General features: G+C 46.8%; 1 protein-coding gene across 3 annotated transcripts in view; it reads left to right on the top strand.

The window, feature by feature from the left end:
- The window catches only part of LOC144595065 (cohesin subunit SA-2), a 107,433-nt gene that overhangs the window by 12,371 nt on the left and 68,886 nt on the right, over positions 1-26,176 (top strand). For all 3 annotated transcript variants that reach the window (XM_078402069.1, XM_078402067.1, XM_078402068.1), the window contains exons 2-9: positions 6,861-7,031; positions 8,449-8,521; positions 9,815-9,973; positions 11,795-11,891; positions 17,907-17,983; positions 19,212-19,283; positions 21,100-21,304; positions 22,287-22,432. In XM_078402069.1, the coding sequence (XP_078258195.1) occupies positions 6,994-7,031; positions 8,449-8,521; positions 9,815-9,973; positions 11,795-11,891; positions 17,907-17,983; positions 19,212-19,283; positions 21,100-21,304; positions 22,287-22,432 (867 nt within the window). In that variant the 5' untranslated portion in view covers positions 6,861-6,993. The remainder of the gene's footprint in view (positions 1-6,860; positions 7,032-8,448; positions 8,522-9,814; positions 9,974-11,794; positions 11,892-17,906; positions 17,984-19,211; positions 19,284-21,099; positions 21,305-22,286; positions 22,433-26,176) is intronic.

Raw genomic sequence — 26,176 nt, 5'->3', positions numbered from 1 at the left:
CGAAGTGGAGCAAAGGGAACTAAACCCCTACACTGTCCTATGGGGAATATTATAGGACCAGGCCTCCCATACCCAAGTCACACCATCTTCTCCTTTTCACCCAACAAACAGCTTACAATGGCCTGTTTCCTTTATCATCGTTACTTTTTTGCATAACTTTCATTCATTGTTCTATATCTCCCTACATCATCGTCTATATCTCTCGTTTCCCTTTCCCCCGACTAATCCGAAGAAGTGTCTCGACCCAAAACGTCACCCATTCCTTCTCTCCAGAGATGTTGCTTGCCCCGCTGAGTTACTCCAGCTTTTTGGGTCTATCTTTGGTTGATACCAGCCGCCTCAGTTCCTTCCTACGCCGAATAAAACCTCTATGGTTCCAGGGTGCTTTTATTGTCACGTGCGAATGCACAGTGAAATTATTTTTGTACACGCAGTTCAATACATTATCGCCGTACTCAAACACATCCTCGATTAGCAAAGTGTACAAAAATAATCTATTGAGCCCGCGTGCAAGAGGCGCCATGTTTTTGGCGCCATTTTCAAAGTCCAGTCTGCATTCTAGTTCTTATGAGTGGTGCCCGTTTCCAAGCAAGCTCCAGGCTGCCTCAGGCCTCCAGCCATCCCTTTCCTTTATAGCGACATCCCTCTCCTCGCCCGTCCACCTTTGTGCCCTGGGGGCACGTCCCGCAGTCGACCTTGAGGGAGTGGTAGGCCGGACCCTGGTTCCCTCTCCTAACTGCCTTGCCCCTCACCCCTCACCCCTCATCTTCACTGACTCCATCCCGATGATAGACACAAAAAGCCGGAGTAACTCAACAGGTCAGACAGAATCTCCGGAGAAAAGGAATAGGTGACGTTTCGGGTCGAGACCCTTCTTCCGGCTCGGTGACCTCCCCCCCTGTAAGCCGCGGTCCACCGGGTCTTGCATTCGGCCAGGGGGGATGAGCACGAGTCGGCTCGGTATCTTTCTCCTCCAGACCACGGTCCGCCAGGTCTTGCGTTTGGCCGCGGTTCTCCCCTCCAGACCGTTATCCTGGCGGCTCATCGGCTCTCCCCCTGCACTCACCCTTCACCGATGACTCAAGGACGAGTCGCATCCTGGCCACTCCTTCTCCCCTCGGGCAAAACGTACAGAAGTGTGGAAAACGCACACCTGCAGATTCAGGGACTGTTTCTTCCCACCTATTATCAGGCAACTGAACCATCCGATCAACAACTAGAGAGCAGTCCTGAACTACTATCTACCTCATTGGTGACCCTCAGACTAACTTTGATCGGACGTTACTGTCTCTATCTTGCACTAAACCTTATTCACGTTATTCCCTTTATCACGTATCTGTACGCTGTGGATGGCTCGATTGTAATCATGTATTGTCTTTCCGCTGACTGTTTAGCACGCACCAAAAGCTTTTCACTGTACCTCGGTGCATGTGACAATAAACAGTACCTTGACTTTCAGAAAGCCTTCGACAAGGTTCCACATAGGAGATTAGTGGGCAAAATTAGAGCACATCGTATTGGAGGTAGGGTACTGACATGGATAGAAAATTGGTTGACAGACAGAAAGCAAAGAGTGGGGATAAATGGGTCCCTTTCAGAATGGCAGACAGTAACTAGTGGGGTACCGCAGGGCTCGGTGCTGGGACCGCAGCTATTTACAATATACATTAATGACTTGGATGATGGGATTAAAAGTACCATTAGCAAATTTGCAGATGATACAAAGCTGGGTGGTAGTGTGAACTGTGAGGAACATGCTATGAGGTTGCAGGGTGACTTGGACAGGTTGTGTGAGTGGGCGGATGCATGGCAGATGCAGTTTAATGTGGATAAGTGTGAGGTTATCCACTTTGGTGGTAAGAATAGGAAGGCAGAGTATTATCTGAATGCTGTCAAGTTAGGAAAAGGGGACGTACAATGAGATTTGGGTGTCCTAGTGCATCAGTCACTAAAAGGAAGTCTGATCAGTCTGAAGAAGGGTCTCGACCCGAAACGTCACCCATTCCTTCTCTCCCGAGATGCTGCCTGACCTGCTGAGTTACTCAGGCATTTTGTGAATAAATACCTTCGATTTGTACCAGCATCTGCAGTTATTTTCTTATACTGAAAGGAAGCATGCAGGTTCAACAGGCAGTGAAGAAAGCCAATGGAATGTTGGCCTTCATAACAAGAGGAGTTGAGTATAGGAGCAAAGAGGTCCTTCTGCAGTTGTACAGGGCCCTAGTGAGACCGCACCTGGAGTACTGTGTGCAATTTTGGTCTCCAAATTTGAGGAAGGATATTCTTGCTATTGAGGGCGTGCAGCGTAGGTTTACTAGGTTAATTCCCGGAATGGCGGGACTGTCGTATGTTGAAAGACTGGATCGACTAGGCTTGTATACACTGAAATTTAGAAGGATGAGAGGAGATCTTATCGAAACGTATAAGATTATTAAGGGGTTGGACACGTTAGAGGCAGGAAACATATTCCCAATGTTGGGGGAGTCCAGAACAAGGGGCCATAGTTTAAGAATAAGGGGTAGGCCATTTAGAACTGAGATGAGGAAAAACATTTTCAGTCAGAGAGTTGTAAATCTGTGGAATTCTCTGCCTCAGAAGGCAGTGGAGGCCAATTCTCTGAATGCATTCAAGAGAGAGCTAGATAGACCTCTTAAGGATAGCGGAGTCAGGGGGTATGGGGAGAAGGAAGGAACGGGGTACTGATTGAGAATGATCAGCCATGATCACATTGAATGGTGGTGCTGGCTCGAAGGGCCGAATGGCCTCCTCCTGCACCTATTGTCTATTGTCTAAACTCAAACACAAAGATAATGTGAATCGGGCAATCAGTGTCCAATATTCGTATTTCCCAACATTTGTCTGTTAACATCCCAGGTTATTATTAACCCGACAAATACGCCACAAACTAGCTGTGCAAATGCACGGGAGGTAAAGCTGGTATAATTATAATCAGATTTGAAGGCATGGTCTGCCCAGAACTCTTCTTCGATTTGAGGAGATAGAACAAAGCACATGCGTTCTGTGAAAGCATGAACTAACCATGGTCTAATTGCACGTCAGAATTATGCTCAAGGGGCTGAACAACCCAACCTGCCATCACATCGCATCGAGCTAAATGTTAACCCATATTACTTTCTTGAAAGCCGATCATTTTGCACTGCCTGCTTTTTCTGCTTCTCTCTTTGATCGTGTGGGAGTTGATCCAGCTGGGGCATGCAGTACAAGGTGTTGCTAAACATCCCCTTTTATGTAACGGTTGGAAGCAATTGTTTCAAAGTGTTGAGCTACAAATCACCAACCGCGATCCGAGATTAGTTCCCCTCAGTGGAAAGTCCCATTTCCTTCCGTTCATCTATCAACATAAAATTTCATATGCACAAAACCTCTCCCGTTATTGTAACATTTTTCACTCTCTAATTCCAGTGATTGTAACCGCATTGCCTGAATTTCAAAGAGAGAATGCTTTACGCTCCTCTGCTGACAGCTGTCTCGGTGTAACTGATGTATGTACAGCTCCACTTGCATAGATACATATGCATTAGCTGTGTAGGCATCTCTCGGCGAAGAGGAGCGAAAACCTGGAACCTCGGATACCTACAATTGGAAGAAATTACCGTGTTGAAAAATGCCACAATAAATGGTGGGCCTGCAGTCAGCCCTGTAAAAATATTAAAGTTTGTCTCGTTCTGGAAATAAGCAAGAAGGCAGCCTCCCACCACATAAATCCATGTGTGACAGTGCATAGTGCTGAAGATTATCAGTTGACTGCTTTTAGATTTCATGTTGAGGGATGCAGATAGAATGATTATATTTCTCGTGCTGTGTACCTTCGTATGTTGCAGTAAGACGCTGTGTGGTGGATAATTTTCCCATTTTGTGGAAGTGTTGCAGGGAATGACCGGTCCCATCTTTCAATAGCATTAGGCAATGACCTCCCTGCTTTCTGTGGCGTTATCTCTTATGTGTGACTCATTTGACATATCTGACCCTAGCAACCTACGGGTTTAAGTCCCATTCCTTGGGTGCCTGAGTCTTCTCGCCCGAGGAGGTATTGAGGCAGGTAATATAACATGTTATTCACATTATTCCCTTTATCATTTACACTGTGGATGGCGCGACTGTAATCATGTATTGTCTTTCCGCTGACTGGATAGCACGCAATCAAAGTTTTTCACTGTGCCTCCATACGCGTGTCAATAAACTAAACTCAACTCAACTAAAAAGTCTGGGTCTGGGGAAGGGTTTCGACCAGAGTTGAGAGTTGCTGCCTGACCCACTGAGTTACCCCAGCATTTTGTGTCTATCTCCAGCATTTAAAAGATGCCTGGACCGAGACATGGATAGGAAAGGTTTAGAAGAATATGGGCTAAATGTGGGGAAATGGGCTGAGATGGGGCATTCTTTCCATTATGGACAAGTTGGGCCGATGGGTCTGTTTCCATGCTGTATGCCTCTAAGACTCTATGACTTCAGTTCTAAGATTTGATATCAACAATCTGGGGGAGGGTTGCACTGGTCAGAGTTGTAGTCTTTCATGTTGGACATGGAAAGGATGGTTCCAGTAGTGGGAGAGTCCAGGACCTGGGGCCACAGCTTCAGAGTAAAGGGACATACCTTCAAAACGAGGAGGAATTTCTGTAGCCAGAGGGTGGTGAATGGGTGGAATTTATTGTCACAGACGGCCGTTGAGGCCAAGCCATTATATTTTAGAGACGGAGATTGATAGATCCTTTCTTGATTAGGAAGGGTGTCATAGATTACGGGAAGAAGACAACTTAGACCATAGAGCAGTCCAGCACAAGAACAGGTCTTTGGCCCACAATGTCAGTGCTGGACATGACGCCAAGAGCATCTCTTATCTACCTGTGCATTATCCATATCCCTCCATTTCCTGCTTATCCTTGTGCCTATCCAAAAGCCTCTTAAATGCCACTATCGTATCTGCCTCCACCACCAAGCCTGGCAGTGCTTTCCAGGCACTCAACACCCTCTGTGTAATAATAATAAATAATAAGTAGTTGGCCCACACGTCTTCTTTAAACTTTGCCCCTCTTACTTTAAAGCTATGGCCTCGTATTTGATTTTTCCAGATACAGATTTTTTAATTTCTGAGATGCTGCCTGACCCGCTGAGTTACTCCAGCATTTTGTGTCTACCTGTTTAAATTTACCTTGATTCCAACCCAGGTCATAGGGTTATGCAGTGTGGAAACAGGCCCTTCGGCCCATCTTGTCCACATTGACCAACATTCAATCACTGCCCTGTGTTGTGCCGGGTTCTGGTGTAGTTTGGATATTTGAAGTCTGCGTTGTTTGGAAGAAGGGTCTAGACCCGATACGTTACCCATTCCTTCTATCCAGAAATGCTGCCTGCCCCGCTGAGTTACTCAGGCATATTGTGTCTATCATTGTTTTCTAACATTGGTCTCCAACTCAGAACAGAAATAGGAAGGACATTCTTGCTATTGAGGGTGTGCAGCATAGGTTCACGAGGTTAATTCCCGGAATAGCAGGACTGTCGTATGTTGAAAGACTGGAGCGACTAGGCTTGTATACAGTGGAATTTAGAAGGATGAGAGGAGATCTTATTGAAACATATAGGATTATTAAGGGGTTGGACACGTTAGAGGCAGGAAACATGTTCCCATTGTTGGGGGAGTCCAGAACAAGGGGCCACAGTTTAAGAATAAGGGGTAGGCCATTTAGGACGGAGACGAGGAAAATCTTTTTCAGTCAGAGAGTTGTAAATCTGTGGAATTCGCTGCCTCAGAATTCAGTGGAGGCCAATTCTCTGGATGCTTTCAAGAGAGAGCTAGATAGAGCTCTTAATGATAGCGGAGTCGGGGTATGGGGAGAAGGCAGGAACGGGGTACTGATTGTGAATGATCAGCCATTATCACATTGAATAGCGGTGCTGGCTTGAAGGGCCGAATGGCCTACTCCTGCACCTATTGTCTATTGTCTTTTGAATTTAAATGCACAAAGTCTCTTGCCCAGAGTAGGGGAATCGAGGACCAGAGGACATAGGTTCAAGGTGATGGGGAAAAGATTTAATCAGAATCTGAGGGGTAACTTTTTCACACAGAGGGGGTTGGGTATATGGAACAGGCTGCCAGATGAGGTAGTTGAGGCAGGAACTATCCCAACGTTTAAGAAACAGTTAGACAAGTACAATAGACAATAGGTGCAGGAGGAGGCCATTCGGCCTTTCGAGCCAGCACCGCCATTCAATGTGATCATGGCCGTTCATTCTCAATCAGTACCCCGTTCTTGCCTTCTCCCCATACCCTCTGACTCCGCTATCCTTATGAGCTCTATCTAGCTCTCTCTTGAATGCATTCCGAGAATTGGCCTCCACTGCCTTCTGAGGTAGAGAATTCCACAGATTTACAACTCTCTGACTGAAAAAGTTTTTCCTCATCTCAGTTCTAAATGGCCTACCCCTTATTCTTAAACTGTGGCCCCTGTGGCCTGGACTCCCCCAACATTGGGAACATGTTTCCTGCCTCTAACGTGTCCAACCCCTTAATAATCTTATACGTTTCGATAAGATCTCCTCTCATCCTTCTAAATTCCAGTGTATACAAGCCTAGTCGCTCCAGTCTTTCAACATATGACAGTCCCGCCATTCCGGGATTTAACCTAGTAAACCTACGCTGCACGCCCTCAATAGCAAGAATATCCTTCCTCAAATTTGGAGACCAAAACTGCACACAGTACTCCAGGTGAGTACATGGGCTGGTGTGGGCAAGTTGGGTCAAAGGGACATGTTGGCACGGTGTGGCCTGTTTCCACACTATGACTCGATGACTCTATAATTCACACACTGAGCCCTGTGGTGCTTTCCTTGTATTTCTGCAGCTCTAAAACACAATGTGAAAGCGGGGAAACCTGCTGCTCGGCTCGAGAAGGTGCTGCAGGTGGAAGCGATACGATGGCTGTCGATGTGAGTGGGTCGCCCTGTTGGAAATTTTAGCCGAACTTTGGAACAGCGATGGAAGCGGAGATGCCTGGCAGAGATTCTTACCAAAAGTAAGGACCTGTTTGATTGTATCTTAAAAGAGTTCGCCTGCTTTATTTTGTGTTTGGGTCGGGCTGCAAAGGGATCAGCAAACTCACAACTACTCGGTCCTTGCGTAAAGCACAAAGCGCTGGAGGAACTCAGTGGGTCAGGCAGCGTCTGTGGAGGGAAGAAGAAGGATCTCGACCCGAAAGGTCAGCCGTTCCCTTCTCTCCAGAGATGCTGCCTGTCCCACTGAGTTACTCCAGCATTTTGTCCCTACACACGAGGACCTGGTTCACAGGACCTTTTCTCTTGTGTGGTGAACGCTTGCACTGTCCATGCCAGCAGAGGTCTTCGAGCAGTGAACGGTGATGCCCTCATGAAGCTCACGTTAAAGGGATCGTAAAAAATTGTCGAAGACAGCACCGGAGCATTGGAACAAACTGGAGCGGGTGGAGGCAGCCAACTGTGGTCGTCTCTGTCAGGAGACTTTGCAGCATTAGTTAGCACTGTTACCACACATGGTGGCAATTGGCAGAAACAAAGGCAAAACGGAAAGGAAGTGAGTTAGGAACTTCCTCTAAGCGTTTGGAAATATATAACTGAAGGTTAACAGAAGTTAGTTAATTTGGCTGACTATGAAGTCTAATTATAGGGACTATCCACCAGAATATATTGGTTAGATCATGGTTCTCCACTCCCCAACCTAAATTTGGCAACTTTATCTCCACTGTGTCAATATTCTTCTTCCTTCTCCTTGTTGTGGTGGAGAAGCTTGCGTGGTCCTGAGATCCTGAGAGCGATGCCGTCTGGAGCTATGCTCCTGGTAGGGTCACCCGTGGCGGTAAGGTCGAGGGGGAGGCCCCTGACAAAGAGCAATCCAACCAAGGCCTCAATGGTGGAACAGGCAGAGGATGATGGCTGACTTTAGTGGAGCGTCACAACGACTGGGAAGGCTGCAGCAGAAAAGAGTCCCCGGTCATCTTGAACTCCATGCCACTGGATTCTGACCCAGATCTGTCAAGGACTGTGTGGTGGCTGTCTGTGCACCAGTCTCCCCACGTTAAACAAAGTCACACACAGGCGTCCGACCCTATGGAGAGGACAGTTGTACTCGCTTCGAATGACCGCCAATGATGATGATTCTTCTTCAAAATCGAATTCCTATTTCCAAAACACCTGAATCTGTCACTGCAGATTAACAGAATTTAGTTAATTTGGTTCAGTCTAATCATAAAAGCACCAATTACCTGTAACGTTTAAAAAAAACATTTAGACAGGTACATGGATACGACAGGTTTCGATGGATATGGGCCAAATACAGGCAGGTGGGACTAGTGTAGATGGGACATGTTGCAAGTTAGGCCGATGGACCCGGCTCCACGCTGTAAGACTCTTTGACTCTGGATGACCTCTGAGATTTGATGTGTTTTATGTTTGTTGCAGGGAGAATGAAAGTCACTCTGAGTCTGACAATGACCGGGAGAATCAGAGGAGGGGAAGTCAAAGCACTGCTGCTGTGAGTACCAGGCATTCAAGTCAAGTCAAGTCAAGTTTATTTGTCACATACACATACACGATGTGCAGTGAAATGAAAGTGGCAATGCCTGCGGATTGTGCAATTTAAAAAAAATATACAGCATATAAATTAAAGTTAATACAGAGAAGACAAAATTTAGTCCCTGGAGTTATAAAAGTTAACAGTCCTGATGGCCTGTGGGAAGAAACTCCGTCTCATCCTCTCCGTTTTCACAGCGTGACAGCGGAGGCGTTTGCCTGACCGTAGCATCTGGAACAGTCCGTTGCTGGGGTGGCAGGAGTCCCTCATGATCTTGCTTGCTCTGGATCTGCACCTCCTGATGTATAGGTCCTGCAGGGGGGCGAGTGTAGTTCCCATGGTGCGTTCTGCCGAACGCACTACTCCCTGCAGAGAGTAGTGCTCCTCTCCCATTCCACAACTGGTCACTCCAATCACGCAAGCTTGAGGTTCACTGGTTCAATGGTACAGTATTGTCACATGTACTGAAGGACAGTGAAATTCATTTTTGTATACATTTCATTACAAGTATTACTATATAGTAGAAATATGTTTAGTTTAGTTTAGTTTAGAGATACAGCAAGGAAGCAAGCCCTTTGGCCCACCAAGTCCATGCCGACCAGCGATCCCTGCACAGTAACACTACCCTACACACACTGGGGGGAATTTACAATTATACCGAGCCAATTAACCTAAAAAACCTGTACGTCTTTGGAGGGTGGGAGGAAACAGAAGATTCCAGAGAAAACCTGCGCGGGTCGATACAGACTCCATACAGACAGCACCCGTAGTCAGGATCGAACCCGGGTCTCTGGTGCTGTAAGGCAGTGACTCTACCGCTGCGCCATCATGCCAGAGATGGATTTTTTTGTACGTTATCCCCATGATCTGCGTGGGTTTTCTCCGAGATCTTCGGTTTCCTCCCACACGCCAGAGACGTACAGGTTTGTATGTTAATTGACTTGGTGTGATTGTAAATTGTCCCTAGTGTGCTTAGGATAGTGTTGATGTGTGGGGATCGTTGGTCGGTGCAGACTCGGTGGGCCGAAGGGCCTGTTTCCGCGCTTTATCTCTAAACTAACCTAAACTAAAGATGCAGGATATGAGTTTTTTTTAGTTAAGCGTTATTTAATTTGTGATGAAAAAAATTGCCAAGTCAAATATGTGGGATCCCAGATCTTTGGACACCAGTACAAAACAGCCTTACGTTCACTGCCAACTAAAAATTATATTTGGGAGTTGGGTTTAACACAATCTTTTTCCCGCCATTTCCAGTCGTGGAAGAGACGGAGAGACCAGTCTGAGAAAAGCCGGCGGAGATCATCAACCATAAGAAGTTGTCGCAAGATCCGATCAAATGGACACCAGCAGCAAAATGGGGTTGAGGCCGTCACACTGTTCGAGGTGGTCAGGATGGGCAAGAGCGCGATGCAGGTAACTGGCAGGATGATGTTGGAACAAGCTGCCAGAGGTAGTTGAGGCAGGGACTATCCCAACGTTTAAGAAACAGTTAGACAGGTACATGGATCAGACAGGTTTGGAGGGACATGTGCCAAACGCAAGCAGGTGGGACTAGTGTAGCTAGGACATGTTGGCTGATGTGGGCTAATTGGGGTGAAGGGCCTGTTTCCACGCTGTGTCACTCTATGACTATGAAACCTCAATGCTCTGCTTACAACCCAGTGGTATGAATATTGATTTCTCCAACTTCAAGTAACCCTTGCATGCTCTTTTGCTGCCCCTCCCCTCCCCTACCCAAGTCATTGTACTAGCTTCAAAGTCAGGCGGCACGGTGGCGCAGCGGTAGAGTTGCTGCCTTACAGTAAATGCAGCGTCGGAGACTCAGGTTCGATCCTGACTACGGGCGCCGTCTGTACGGAGGTTGTACGTTCTCCCCGTGACCTGCGTGGGTTTTCTCCGAGATCTTCGGTTTCCTCCCACACTCCAAAGACGTACAGGCATGTAGGTTAATTGACTGGGTAAATGTAAAAATTGTCCCTAGTGTGTGTAGGATAGTGTTAGTATGCGGGGATTGCTGGGCGGCGCGGACTCGGTGGGCCGAAGGGCCAGTTTCCGCGCTGTATCTCTAAATCTAAATCTAAAGTCGTTTTCGTTGATTCTCATTGTCTGTAACTTGTTTTCACCTAGCCCACAGCTAACAATGGCCTGTTTCCATTAACATAGTAACGTTTTTTATATCTTTCATTCATTTGTTCTATCTCTATATCACCATCTATATCTCTCATTTCCCTTTCCCTGACACTCGGTCTGAAGAAGGGTCTAGACCTGAAACGTCGCTCATTCCTACTCTCCAGAGATGCTGCCTGACCCGCTGATTTACTCCGGCTTTTGGTTTCTATCCTCAATGTTCCACAACGCAGCTGTAAATAACATTCTACTTACGTCGCTATTCCTCAGAATAGGGTACAGATTGGTTTGATTGCCAGCCACACAAAGTGAAGGAACTCTCCCTGCAGGCACCGTGATAACTGGCTCAGAAATTTACAGAGGTCAATTAAATTACAAACCCGCCGGGCTTTCAGATGTGGGAGGAAACCGGAGCACCCGGAAGGAAATCCGCCGTGAAAACGTGCAAACTCCGCACAGACAGCACACGGGCCTCATTAGACGCTGTGAGCCAGCAACTCTACCAGCTGCAGCACTGTGCCGCCACAAGGCTGATATTTAATTACTGCTTTATATTTCGCTAGGGCAGAATAGCACCTCAAATTCCGCTTGGGCGGTTTACAACCCAGCAGTATGAATATTGATTTCAAGTAACCCTTGCATTCCCTCTCTCTCCATCCCTCCCCCAACCTACTTGGCCTACCAGTTTCTCTGCCTTCCTGCTTAGTTTCACTGCCCTAGCGAAATATTGATGCTGTGTGAAAACTTTACCCCTCAGATCCCCTCAAAAGATATTTGGACAGCCACTCGAATGGGAAAGGATTCGAAGGGTACGGAGCTACTCTGGGCAGATGACATTGGCACAGACAGGCTTCTTGAAGTGGGCTGTACAGGCCCGTTTCTGTGGGTTTCTATAATTCTTGTGATCTCCAAAATAGCCTTTCCACTATGACCTTTAGTGGATACTTCCGCGTGTGACGCTGTGTTATGAAGAGTTACTCTGGATTAAACGTGGAGATTAAGCCCATAAATCATTGAAAATAATCCAATAACCTCTCTGCAGGGTTTTGTGTATTTTTTTGGTGATGCAGCATTCGATTGTGTGATGCTAGCTTCCTCTCTTTGCAGTCTGTAGTTGATGACTGGATTGAAGAGTATAAACAAGACAGAAATCCTGCGCTCCTGGATCTCATCATTTTTTTTATCCAGTGTTCAGGATGCAGAGGTGAGCCACTCTGATTTGTCATTACTGTGCCCTGTCTTTTCGCTGATGCATTACCCTGTATTCTGCTAAATGCCCTTGAATACATCGGAACAATTTAATATTTTCTAGACTTTTCATTTCTCACTGCTATGATGGAAGCTGGGCTTACATTCTAAGATGCGTCTATGAGGAATAATTGCAGGATTTATTTTTTTTAAATATTTATTTGTAACGATAATCTCCTTACCCACCCCACTTTCTGATTACTTCCCTATGCTGACATTACGATCGTGACCGATTTAGACTTTGGAGACACTGCGCAGAAACAGGCCCTTAGCCCCACTGAGTCCGCGCCGATCAGCAATCACCCTGTACACTAGCACTACCCTGTACACCAGGGACAATTTGCAATTTTACCATAGCCAATTAACCTAGAAACCTTTGGAGAACGGAACTGCAGGTGCTGGTTTGTACCGAAGATAGACACAAAGTGCTGGAGAAACACAGTCGAAGGTATTTATTCACAAAATGCTGGAGTAACTCAGCAGGTCAGGCAGCATCTCGGGAGAGAAGGAATGGGTGACGTTTCGGGTCGAGACCCTTCTTCAGACTGATGTCAGGGGGGGCGGGACAAAGGAAGGATATAGGTGGAGACAGGAAGACAGTGGGAGATCTGGGAGGAGGGAGGGGAAGAGAGGGATAGAGGAACTATCTAAAGATATAGAAGTCAATGACTTGGGCTGCAAGCTGCCCAGGCGAAATATGAGGTGCTGTTCCTCTAATTTCCGGTGGGCCTCACTATGGCACTGGAGGAGGCCCATGACAGAAAGGTCAGACTGGGAGTGGGAGGGGGAGTTGAAGTGCTCAGCCACCGGGAGATCAGGTTGGTTAAGGCGGACTGAGCGAAGGTGTTGAACGAAGTGATCGCCGAGCCTGCGTTTGGTTTCGCCGATGTAAAGAAGTTGACATCTAGAGCAGCGGATGCAATAGATGAGGTTGGAGGATGTGCAGATGAACCTCTGTCTCACCTGGAAAGACTGTTTGGGTCCTTGGATGGAGTTGAGGGGGGAGGTAAAGGGACAGGTGTTGCATCTCGTGCGGTTGCAGGGGAAAGTGCCCGGGGATGGGGTGGTTTGGGTAGGAAGGGACGAGTGGACCAGGGAGTTACGGAAGGAACGGTCTCTGCGGAACGCAGAAAGGGGAGGGGATGGGAAGATGTGGCCAGTGGTGGGGTCCCGTTGTAGGTGGTGACGGAAATGTTGGCGGTTGATTTGTTGGATACGCTGGCTGGTGGGGTGGAAGGTGAGAACGAGGGGGATTCTGACACAGTCGGTCAGACAGCATCTTTGGAGAAAAGGGGTGGGTGACTTTTTGGGTCGGAACCTAGAAACCTGTACTTCTGTGGAATGTGGGAGGAAACCGGAGCACCAGTAGAAAACCCACGCAATCACAGGGAGAACGTACAAACTCCATACAGGCAGCACCCATTGTCAGGATGGAACCTAGGTCTCTGGTGCTGTAAGGCAGCAAACTCTACTACTGCACCACTGTGCTGCCCAGAATAAAAAATATGTATTTATAATGATAATCTCCTTATCCACCCCACTTTCTCATTGCTTCTCTTTGCTGCCGTTACAATAATGACCGGTTCTTAAATGTAATCCATAGGTTGTAAATTTATTTGGAATTCCTGAAGATGTGGTATCGGATATGATGACGAGAAACTATTTCCCTGGACGGCAGGTCCAAAATATGAGGTGTTTAGCAGGGAAATCAGTGTGTACTGGAGTTACTCCAGTATTTTGTGTCTATCTTCGGCGTAAGCCTGCATCTGCAGTTCCTACGCACGGTTATTAATGAATTCTCTCTTATTAAGTAGTCAGTTGCTGAACATACTAATAATCAGAACATACTCAGATCCTAGTCAGTTACTGAACATACGAATCCATCTTGAGTACATTCAATAAATCATCCTCTCCATTTTTGGTACTAGTCTATAAGCAGATTAAAGTTTTTTATGACTTGTATAAATCCTGTTACATACACCTGCTGTAAAAGAGAGAATTTGTTTCCTTTTTTTTCTCTTTTTCACCCCATCCCATTCCAATGGAAGGACTTTGCTCTGAAACGTTAACTCAATTTCGCTTTCCACAGATGCTGCCTGACCTGCTGAGTATTCCCAGCACTTTCTGATTTTGTTTCAGATGTCCAGCATCTGCACTTTGCTGGATTTTCCCCTCAGTATCTTTTCAATGTCACCTAGCTTCCTTCTCAAATAATATTATCTTGACCCTGTTGTTGGATCATATCATATTTTACTATCTACTAACCAGTTTTGAATTTGTGGTTTAATTTGTTGAATTAGATCCTAATTGATGTTACCATATTTGGTTCAAAACTGAGCTCCTCTATCGAAGAACAAAAGCTCGAACAGCAGTTCAAAATGGTCACAATGTCCCAAAATGTTGGCCATTCAGTAGAGATTCTTTCCATCACTCCATTTGACTTGTCCTAACCAGGCGCCATATTCTCTCGGTCCTCTTCAGATGTGCTGCAGAAGGTATAATGCCAGGATGCATCTCAGCCTGGTATGGCAGCTGCTATTCTTTTGATTGCCGTAACCTGCTGAGAGTGGTGAACACAGCCCAGTCCATCACAGGCTTGTCACCTTCCTTCCACTCAGTCCACAGTGCATTGCACTAGGAAGGGTGGAAGTATCGTCGAGGATGCCGGTCACACTGACTATTTCCTCTTCTCTTTAGTTCAGAGATACAGCGTGGAAACAGGCCCACCGAGTCCTCACCGACCAACAGTCTCCCCATACACTAGCTCTATCCTACACTCCAGGCACAATTCACAGAAGCCAATTAACCTACAAACCTGGACGTCTTAGGTAGACACAAAATGCTGGAGCAACCCAGTGGGTCAGGCAGCATCTCAGGAGAGAAGGAATGGGTGATGTTTTGGGTCGAGACCCTCTCTTGATCAATCTGAAGAAGGGTCTCGACCCGAAACGTCACCCATTCCTAATCTCCTGCGATGCTGCCTGACCCACTGAGTTACTCCAGCATTTTGTGTCTACCATCGATTTGAACCAGCATCTGCAGTTATTTTCCTACACATCTGGATGTCTTAGGAATGTCTGGGAGTAACCCGGAGCACCCGGAGAAACCTCAGGCAGTCACAGGGAGAACATTCAAAAACACTGTACAGACAGCAACCGTAGCTAGGATCGAATCCGGCTCTCTGGCGCTATAAGGCAGCATCTCTACCACTGCACCACTGTTGCCTTCTGGGAGATGATGGAAGATCTTGAGCACTCGGGTGTCTAGACTTCAGAATAGTTTCTTTCCTCACAGCTCTCAGACTCCTGAATCCATCACCTCTTTCACATTCCCTTCCCCGGTTGTGCTGCCACTTCAGTCAGAGAGTTGTGAATCTGTGGAATTCTCTGCCTCAGAAGGCAGTGGAGGCCAATTCTCTGAATGCATTCAAGAGAGAGCTAGAGAGAGCTCTTAAGGATAGCGGAGTCAGGGGGTGTGGGGAGAAGGCAGGAACGGGGTACTGATTGAGAATGATCAGCCATGATCACATTGAATGGCGGTGCTGGCTCGAAGGGCCGAATGGCCTACTCCTGCACCTATTGTCAATTGTCTATTGTCACTCACTCTCACTCTTAACTGGATCTCATTCAGATATTTGTCACTTTACTTTAATTAAGTTTTTAAGAACTAGTTCAGATTGCACTATAATCTTGCACCATATTGCTGTTTTGCTCTCACCATTTGGGTTCAGGTGTATTATTGTTACAGTAAAAAGCTATTTTGCATGTTTACCCAAACAGATTTGATATAATCATAATCATACTTTATTAGCCAAGTATGTTTTGCAACATTTGAGGAATTTGATTTGCCATACAGTTATGCCAATAAAAAGCAACAAGACACACAAAATACATTTTAACACGATAATTCCACCACAGTGACTCCTTCATATTTCTCACTGTGATGGAAGGCGAAAAACAAAGTTCAATCTCTTTCCTTGTTTGTCCTCCCGCATCGTGGTCGAGGGCCTCGAGCCTTCCGTTGACGGGACGATCTTGGCTCCCATAGCCGGCGGTCGGGCCCTCCGCGTTGGGGCGATCAAGCTCCCGCATTGGGGGGATCTCAGCTCCCCCGCGACAGGCAATTGGACCCCGGGTCGGGGCTAGTCGAACCTCCTGAGACTTTGGAGATTCCCAACGTCAGTCTCTACCCGAGACTGCCAGCTCCATGATATTAGGCCGCAAAATGACCGGAGATACGATCCGGAAAACAATCGCATCTCCGGCAAACAGTACCCCATTCCTGCTTTTTCCCCATATCCCATGATTCCTTTAGCCCTAAGGGCTAATTCTCTTTATGACACGGCAGGAAGAAGGGCCTGTTTCCGTGTTGCACCTCAAAAAGTCTAAAGTCTATTCATGATTCGAATTATGAGAGGAATAGATCAGGTAGATGCTGGTTGGAGAGGTTGAAACCCCCCCCCCCCCGATCCCCTCCCCCACCCCCCACATAAAACAAACCAGAGAACATTAACACAAACTTTTAAAAACGCACTAAAAATAACAAAAAAGACAAAAGGACATAGACCGTTGGCGAGGCAGCCATTGCTGACGACGCCACCCGGTGGCACAGCGGTGAATATACCACGCGTAGATACAATCAGTTTAAACTCAAGGGTGGAAATATCCCAAACTAGAGGCATAGCTATAAGGTGAGAGGGGGAAAGTTGTAATGGAGGTGTGCAGGGCAAGTTTTTTTTACACTGAGATTGGTGGGGGCCTGGACCGCACTGCCAGGGATGGTGGTGGAAGCGGATACGATAGTGGCGTTTAAGAGGCTTTTGGGTAGGCACATGGAAGTGCTGGGTACAGAGGGATATGGATCGTGTACAGGCAGCTGAGATCAGTTTAAGTTGGCATCATGTTCGGCGCCAACATTAGTGGTGTGCTCTTTTATGTTCTATGTAATATGTACAATAGTGTAGATGGGACATAGACAATAGACAATAGGTGCAGGAGGAGGCCATTTGGCCCTTCGAGCCAGCACCGCCATTCAATGTGATCATGGCTGATCATTCTCAATCAGTACCCCGTTCCTGCCTTCTCCCCATACCCCCTGACTCCGCTATCCTTAAAGAACTCTATCCAGCTCTCTCTTGAATGCATTCAGAGAATTGGCCTCCACTGCCTTCTGAGGCAGAGAATTCCATAGATTCACAACTCTCTGACTGAAAAAGTTTTTCCTCATCTCAGTTCTAAATGGCCTACCCCTTATTCTTAAACTGTGGCCCCTTGTTCTGGACTCCCCCAACATTGGGAACATGTTTCCTGCCTCTAACGTGTCCAACCCCTTAATACATATTGGTCAGTGTGGGCAAGTTGGGCCGAAGGGTCTGTTTCCAGACTCTATGATTCCACGACTCTATGACTCTACGACTCTGTGACTCTGTGACTCCATGAGCAATGAGGAAGATGCAGATTGCAGAATATAGTTCTCGGCATTGTAGCGCATCAGTTTTGTATTTATTGTTGCATTTATCATTACAGTATGTGTCCTGTTACGGTGTGAGCTTCATGTGAATAAGGAACTTCGTTGCAGCCCAGTGTCTATGACAATAAACTGACATGATTCTGAATGTGAGACAGGACGGTGGCCCAAAACCACGATTGTTAGCCCAAATCTGGATGGGTCGCACAATACAAAGTTGCCCGGAATTGGAGTCAAAAGCTTTTCACTGTACCTCGGTACACGTGACAATAAACTGGACTGGAACTGGAGTCTCTGATACACAACTCTCTGGGGCAGGCACAATGGGTTAATCTGGTTACTTTGGATTCCTGTCCACTGGTCGGTCTGAGAGCGGGCAATCTATTATTTATACATTCTGCTTTATGAGAACATTTCGTTTTTCAAAATGTAATGTATTTCATGCATGAATATTTTGAAGTAATGTATTTTATTCTAAGTGTTTTTTTTCCCCCTGTTGTCGCAGGAATGGTTACAGCTGAGGTTTTTCAAAATATGCATAGTCCTGACATTAGGAGAAAAATGACTGAGGAATTTGATGAGGTGAGATAAGGTTTTTGAGATTGATTTTAAAACACGGTTTTCATTCCTGAGCTGTATATTCAATCCTCTCTCCCACACACGCCGTGGGAGTGAATGCTGGATAAGCGTCAGTTTCCCATCAGAACTTGCACTTCGGACAGCTTGCCTGGACAAATGTCACGGCTGGACCTGTAGCGGTGGAGCCACACTGGTGTCGCCAAGGGAGTGCATCTTCTTGCATTCGCAGGCACAATCGCAACGTTCATGAAACATTTACACAGGCACATGGATAAGATAGGTTTGGAAGGATGTGGGCCAAATGCCTGCCTCTGGCCCCGTCTAAGTCAGTCACAGTTACCTCCATTTGGCCCATATCCCTCTAATCCATTCCCATCCATGTACCTGTCCAAATGTCTTCTAAACGTTGTTATTGTACCTGCCTCAACTACTTCCTCTGTTAGCTCCTTCCATATACTCATCGTCCTCTGTGTGGAAAACTTGCCCTTTGAAATTCCTATTAAATCTTTCCTCTCTCACCTTAAACTTATGCCCTCTAGTTTTTGATATCCCCTATCTGCAAAAGATGCCATGCATTTTACCATATCTATGTTTGATGTGACTAAATCATTTTGATGTGTCTAAGAATGTGGGACCTATATCAGTCATGATCATATTGAATGGCGGTGCAGGCTCGAAGGGCCGAATGGCCTACTCCTCCACCTATTTTCTATGTTTTTATATTCTTCAGTTATATCAGCCACAAACCAGGTGGCACGGTGGCACACCAGAATACTATCCAGCACACACTAAAGACAATTTACAGCTCAGGAATAATTCTGGAGTAACGTAGCCTTACAGCGCTGGAGACCCGGGTTCGATCCTGACTATGGGTGCTGCCTGTACGGAGTTTGCATGTTCTCCCTGTGACCCCATGGGTTTTCTCCGAGATCTTCGGGTTCCTCCCACACTCCAAAGACGTGCATGTTTGTAGGCTAATTAGCTTGGTATACATGTAAAATTGTCCCTCGTGTGTGTAGGATAGTGTTAATGTGTGGGGATCGCTGGTGGGTGCGAGCTCGGTGGGCCGAAGGGCCTGTTCCCGCCCTGTATCTATAAAATTTTAAAAAACCCTAAAAGCTAAAACCCTTAAAGAACTTGAAAAGTATTTATTGAAAATTAGACGCTTTAAAAAAAAACCTGACGTAGCATTGTTTTTGAAATTCTTCCTAACCTTTATTTCTTTCTGCAGGAGACTGGGTTGCAGTACAAGAAGTTCATAGTATATCCCTGGATCTTGAACGTGACATGGCCACTTGAACTGGTACCAGGACATTGTCTGAATTCCACTCTTTCTCTTGTTTTCAACCTCCGTTTTTATTTCCCCCCCCCATGGGGAAACTTTTGTTCCCATTTTCTGTTGAGCGCAGTGATCTGTGTTTTATATTGCTCGGCAGATCAGTCAACACCAGAGGAAAGTGAAGCCAGTTAGCGTTTAGACTCGATGAGCTTTTACCAGAACTAAATTTTTTAAAGACACAAAATATTTTGAGGGCAGCTGGAGTGTTGCATCCAATTTTTATCACCGGGCTCTCAGAAGGTCGTGGGTTTTCTCCGTGTGCTCCGGTTTCCTCCCACACTCCAAAGACGTACAGATTTGTAGGTTAAATGGCTTTGGTAAAATTGTAAATTGTCTTTGGTGTGTGCTGGATGGTATTAGTATGCAGGCATCACTGGTCGACGCAGACTCAGTGGGCCGAATGGTCTGTTGCCGTGCTGTATCTCTAAACTAAGATTAAACTAAAGTTCCTGGAGATAGTAAAGAAAAGGTTTACAGAATGGTAGACAAAATAATTCTGGAGTAACTTAGCAGAACAGGCAGCATCTTAAGGATAGCGGAGTCAGGGGGTATGGGGAGAAGGCAGGAACGGGGTACTGATTGAGAATGATCAGCCATGATCACATTGAATGGCGGTGCTGGCTCGAAGGGCCGAATGGCCTCCTCCTGCACCATTGCCTATTGTCCATTGTCTATTGTCATCTCTGGATAAAAGGAATGGGTGACTTTTCAGGATAAGACCCTTCTTCAGACCTGAAACGTCACCCATTCCTTCTGTCTAGAGATGCTGCCTGTCCCGCCGAGTTACTCCAGCATTTTGTGTCTATCTTCGGTGTAAGCCAGCATCTGCAGTTCCTTCCTACACATTTTGTTTACAGAATGGACCCAAGGATGAATGATTAGTTTACAATAGAGAAGCTGAGGTTGTTCAACTCTTGGAGGGAGGAAGGTGAAGAGAAGGTTTGGGAGAGCTGTACTAAAGCACAGGCAGAAGTAGGATTTAGTGGGACTACTGTAGGATCAGTATAAATGGAAGTAGGTGGGAGGTTAGGACCGCACTCTATGTGATGAGAGGATAGTTCAGTTGCCTGATAACAGCTGAGAGGAAACGGTCCCTGAATCTGGAAACAGCTGGGAAGAAACAGTCCCAGAATCTGGACAGTTACCCATTAGGTTCCACACCCAAACTACTCTCTGAGCAGAAAAGGTTCATTTTACACTCCTCTTCCTTGTATCCTTCATGGTATCCTTTGTCCAAATGCTAAATTTGCATCCAATAATCTGGTCGTTGAGCCGTCTGTGAATGTTGCCAACTTCTCTAGACTTTGGCTGTTTCCGCACCAGCCATAATCTTGTACACCTCTGTGAAACGGCCCCTCAAACTTATTTCTTGCTAAGGAGAACATGTGGCGACAGGGTGGTGCAGCGGTAGAGTTGCTGCCTTACAGCCCCAGAGACCCGGGTTCGATCCTGACCACGGGTGGTGCCTGTATGGAGTTTGTACGTTCACCTGTGTGGGTTTACACTGGGATCATGGGTTTCCTCCCACACACCAAAAACGTACAGGTTTGTAGACTAATTGGCTTTGTATAATTGTAAATTGGCCCTAGGACAATCCCTAGACACTAAGGTAGTGTTAGTGTGAGGGGATCGCTTGTCGACGCGGACTCGGTGGGCCGAAGGGCCTGATTCCGCATTGTCTGTCCAAACTAAACTAAACCTTCCAGTGTGTCCTAACTGTTGAGATGTCAGTTCATCCTCTGCATTGGCTGATCCTTGTTATCTCCTGTTTTCTCGACAGGACAGTGGAGATTACCCCCTGACAATGTCGGGACCCTATTGGAAGAGGTTCAAGTCCAACTTCTGTGAATTCCTCTCTGTGTTGATTCGGCATTGTCAGTACACCATCGTACACGATGAATACCTGATGGATACAGTGATCTCCCTCCTAGCCGGCCTCTCCGACTCTCAGGTGCGGGCATTCCGACACACAAGTACGCTCGCAGGTGAGAGTATTTCACGTTGCCATGAAGTCAGGTAGCATCCAGGATGCCTGAGACAAAAAACAGAAAGTAGTAAAGAACGCACACACCGTGAACGTCCCACCATAAGGATGGGAGAATCGGTGGGTGGGCACGGTGGAGCAGCGGTAGAGTTGCTGCCTCACAGCGCCAGAGACACGGGTTCGATCCTGACCATGGGTGCTGTCTATACGGAGCTCTGAAACTCCGGCCCGGACAGAGCCGGCGGTCCATTCCTCAGCCGACTTGAACGGCCGATCGGATTTACCCCCTGCGGCCGGGGCTCTGGAACTCCGGCCCGGCCAGAGCGAGCAGATCCGTTTCCAAAACCGACTTCCTCGGCCAACTTTGCGGGTCGGTATAGACAAATAGGTGCAGGAGTAGGCCATTCGGCCCTTCGAGCCAGCACCGCCATTCAATGTCATCATGGCTGATCATTCTCAATCAGTACCCCGTTCCTGCCTTCTCCCCATACCCCCTGACTCCGCTATCCTTAAGAGCTCTATCCAGCTCTCTCTTGAATGCATTCAGAGAATCGGCCTCCACTGCCTTCTGAGGCAGAGAATTCCACAGATTTACAAACTCCCTGACTGAAAACGTTTTTCCTCATCTCTGTTCTAAATGGCCTACCCATTATTCTTAAACTGTGGCCCCTGGTTCTGGACTCCCCCAACATTGGGAACATGTTTCCTGCCTCTAACGTGTCCAACCCCTTAATAATCGTCTCCCCGGCTGCCTAGGCGGACCCTTCCGGTACCGTTGGACTCTGCTCGGAGGCCACGACCTCTGTTGGTCCGGCGAAACTAATAATCCAGAAAGGATGCCGGAAAATTGGTGGTGGACCTGTACGTGACTGCACCATGAAATCTCAAGGCCATCTTGTACAGAGTCTGTGGTGGTTATGTCCTTGAGGTTGTGTCCGCATTTACCAAGCTCATTCTAATTGGGGATTTCCCGTTCTTTCAAGCTATGAAATTAATGACGGCTTTAATCAATGTGTCCCTGAGTCTGAGGGTACAGTTGCACAACACCCAGCGACAGTGTGAAGTGGAGAAGAGTAACAGAAGTCACAACCGAGGAGGACTGGAAGCATTGTTGCAGAAGAAGGGAGAGGTGGGAAGTTTTCTTAATTTCCATTTTCCTCGTGGAAATTTAATTTGGCGTCCCCTCCAGGTTTTTAAACGAAACGACTTGACTACAAAGCAAAGTGTTGGAGGAGACACAAGGAACTGCAGATGCCGGAATCTTGGGCAAAACACAAAGTGTTGGAGGAGACACAAGGAACTGCAGATGCCGGGATCTTGGGCAAAACACAAAGTGCTGGAGGAACTCGGTGGGTCTGGCTGCATCTGGGGCGGCAGGGTGGCGCAGTGGTAGAGTTGCTGCCTTGCAGGGCCAGAGACCCGGGTTCGATTCCGACTGCGAGTGCCGTCTGTACGGAGTTTGTACGTTTTCCCTGTGACCGTGTGGGTTTTCTCCGGGTGCTCCCGGTTTCCTCCTACACTCCAAAGACGTACAGGTTTGTAGGTTAATTGGCTTCAGTAAAATTGTAAATGATCCCTAGTGTGTAGGATAGTGCTAGTGTGCGGGGATCGCTGGTCGGCGAAGACTGGTTTGGCCGAAGGGCGTGTTGCCACACTGTATCTAAAGTCTAAAGACTAATCTTTGGAGGGAAATGGACAGATAATGTTTTGCATCGGAATCCTCCTTCATTCTGAACGTTGTCTGTTTACATCCCCCCTCACGGACGGCTTCATACTGACTGCAGAATAACTCACCTGTAACCACATATGCTGTATTTTTCAATCATTCAATCAATCAATAGGGCGTGGCGGTAGAGCTACTGCCTTACAGCGCCAGAGACCCGAGTTTAATCCTGACTACCGGTGCTTGTCTGTACGGAGTGTGTACTTTCTCCCCGTGACCTGCATGGGGTTTCTCTGAGATCTTCGGATTCCTGAAGGTTAATTGGCTTGCCATAAAAATGTAAAATTGTCCCTAGTGTGTGTGTAGGGTAGTGTTAATGTGCTGGGATTACTGGTCGGCGCCGACTCGGTGGGCCGAAGGGCCTGTTTTTGCGCTGTGTCTCTAAAGTAAATGAACTAAACAATCAACCAAAAGCAAGTTTAGTTTAGTTTATCGTCACGTGTAGTGAGATACAATGAAAAGCTTTTTTGTTGCGCGCTATCCAGTCAGCGGAAAGACAATACATGATTACAATCAAGCCGTCCACAGTGTACAGATACAGGGTAAAGGTTATAACGCTACCCATGGTGGTAAAATCCAAGTCTACATGGCTGGCAGGAGCATGACCGATCAGATTTTCAGTTGACCGATAGAAGAGCTTTTCTGCACCTAGTGTGGTTAGTATGTTTGTGCAGATTTTGGAGTCTGTACTATTGTTGCCTTGTCATTGCACTTTGAGTCCGATATCTGGATGGATACTTAACACCACGTGAAATTTGGCAACTTTGCAATTGAGGTAAAACGGAAATTGTGGGAATAAAAACATTTTGTCTGAGCAAGGTTTGAGCGGCACGGTGGCGCAGCGGTAGAGTTGCTGCCTTACAGCGCCAGAGACCCGGGTTCGATCCGGACTATGGGTGCTGTCTGTATGGAGTTTGTACTTTCTCCCTGTGACCATGTGGGTTTTCTCCGGATGCTCCGGTTTCCTCCCACACTCAAAGACGTGCAGGTTTGTAGGTTAATTCTTCCTGATGTTTATGATAGAACTAGTGTAAGCGTGGTCGGGTTGGACTCAGAGAGGCTGAAGGGCCTGTTTCAAAGCTGTATCTCTAAACTAAAACTAGACTGAAGTAAAACCAAGGGATAATCGTAAAAACTGGAGGTTCTCTCGGGCAGTAGACCAGGTGTCCTTACCCAGTTTGGCTTGTTAGTGTCTCCACACTCACACTGCTTCAGTTGACTCTCGGGTAAGTACACCAGCGTCAGAAAGCATTACTTGCAATGGGGTCAAGAGGAAATTGTCACCTGACAACATCCCAACTGAGAGAGTACAATGAATGCTACATTCCCCCAACATCCACCTTCAAAGAATGAATGTAAATAAAAATAGGCCATCATTATGTGTCAGGCAGCATTTGATGGGATGCCTTCTCAGGTTGAATGGCCATTTGGCCACTCAATATTCATTATCTGTTCATGGGATATGGAGATCACAGGCATGGTCAGGTCAGCATTCATTGTCGATTCCTCATTTGCTTTGAACAGTGTTTTCCTGGACCACTTCAGAGGGAGTTGAGAGTCAACCTCATTGCCACCTGTAGCAGATACAATTGTGATTTTTAAAAGATAGGAAGGGTTGAGATGGGCCAAAACAGGCAAATGGGACGAGCTCAGAATGCTATCTTGGTCGACATGGATAATGTGGGCGGAAGGTCCTGATTCTGAGCTGTACAAATTCTGGGGCCATTGACTCTTGGTCTGGAAGTCACACATGATCCAGACCGGAAAACGATGGGAGATTTCCTTCCATGAAGGACATTGGGGCACCCAAGAGTTTTTTTATGACACCCAGATAATTGGTCGCAATGACTCAAAGTGTCTTTCTTTTTATTCGAAGTTGAGTTAATTTTATTTGCATTTCCCATCGTCCATTTTCATGGGATTTGAACTCACGTAATGGTCCAAGCACCTTGGATACGTTATAAAGGGAGATAAGGAAATGGAAGGAAGGTGCAACATGGTGGGAAATCTGACCAGAGGTAGGAACCTCAGGTGCAGAGATGCTCCTGGATTCTGACTCGCAGGATCCTCCAATGCTAAAGCACCCACTGCGTGGAAATACAATGGCCAAGTGTTTTATTTTCTTACAAAGGTCACACGGTGAATGTGGGCTGGGATTCTTTTCCTTTCTCAGGGTCTAATGGGTATTTACTCACACTGCCTCGGCAAGACTAGCAGCATAATCAAGGACAATAGGCACCCTGGCCACTCCCTCTTCTCCCCTCTCCCATCGGGCAAAAGGTATTGAAGTGTGAAAACGCACACCTCCAGATTCAGGGATATTTCTTCCCAGCTGTTATCAGGCATTCACAGCAAGAGGATTTGAGTATAGGAGCAGGGAGGTTCTGCTGCAGTTGTACAGGGCCTTGGTGAGACCGCACCTGGAGTATTGTGTACAGTTTTGGTCTCCTAATCTGAGGAAAGACATTCTTGCCTTAGAGGGAGTACAGAGAAGGTTCACCAGATTGATCCCTGGGATGGCAGGACTTTCATATGAAGAAAGACTGGATAGACTAGGCTTATACTCGCTGGAATTTAGAAGACTGAGGGGGGATCTTATAGAAACATATAAAATTCTTAAGGGGTTGGAGAGGCTAGATGCAGGAAGATTGTTCCCGATGTTGGGGAAGTCCAGAACCAGGGGTCACAGCTTAAGGATAAGGGGGAAGTCTTTTAGGACCGAGATGAGAAAACATTTCTTCACACAGAGAGTGGTGAGTCTGTGGAATTCTCTGCCACAGAAGGTAGTTGAGGCCAGTTCATTGGCTATATTTAAGAGGGTGTTAGATGTGGCCCATGTGGCTAAAGGGATCAGGGGGTATGGAGAGAAGGCAGGTACAGGTTACTGAGCTGGATGATCAGCCATGATCATATTGAATGGCGGTGCAGGCTCGAAGGGCCGAATGGCATACTCCTGCACCTATTTTCTATGTTTCTATGTTTCTAACTGAATCATCCTACCACAACCAGAGAGCAGTCCTGAGCAACTATCTACCTCATTGATGACCCTCAGACTATCTTTGATCAGCATTACCTTGCATGAAACGTTATTCCCTTACCCTGTATCTACACACTGTAAATGGCTCGATTGTAACCATGTATTGACTTTCC

This window comes from Rhinoraja longicauda, chromosome 7 (genome assembly GCF_053455715.1).
Source record: "Rhinoraja longicauda isolate Sanriku21f chromosome 7, sRhiLon1.1, whole genome shotgun sequence".
In the NCBI taxonomy this organism is placed as follows: Eukaryota; Metazoa; Chordata; class Chondrichthyes; order Rajiformes; family Arhynchobatidae; genus Rhinoraja; species Rhinoraja longicauda.
This window is presented reverse-complemented; position numbering and strand designations above follow the sequence as displayed.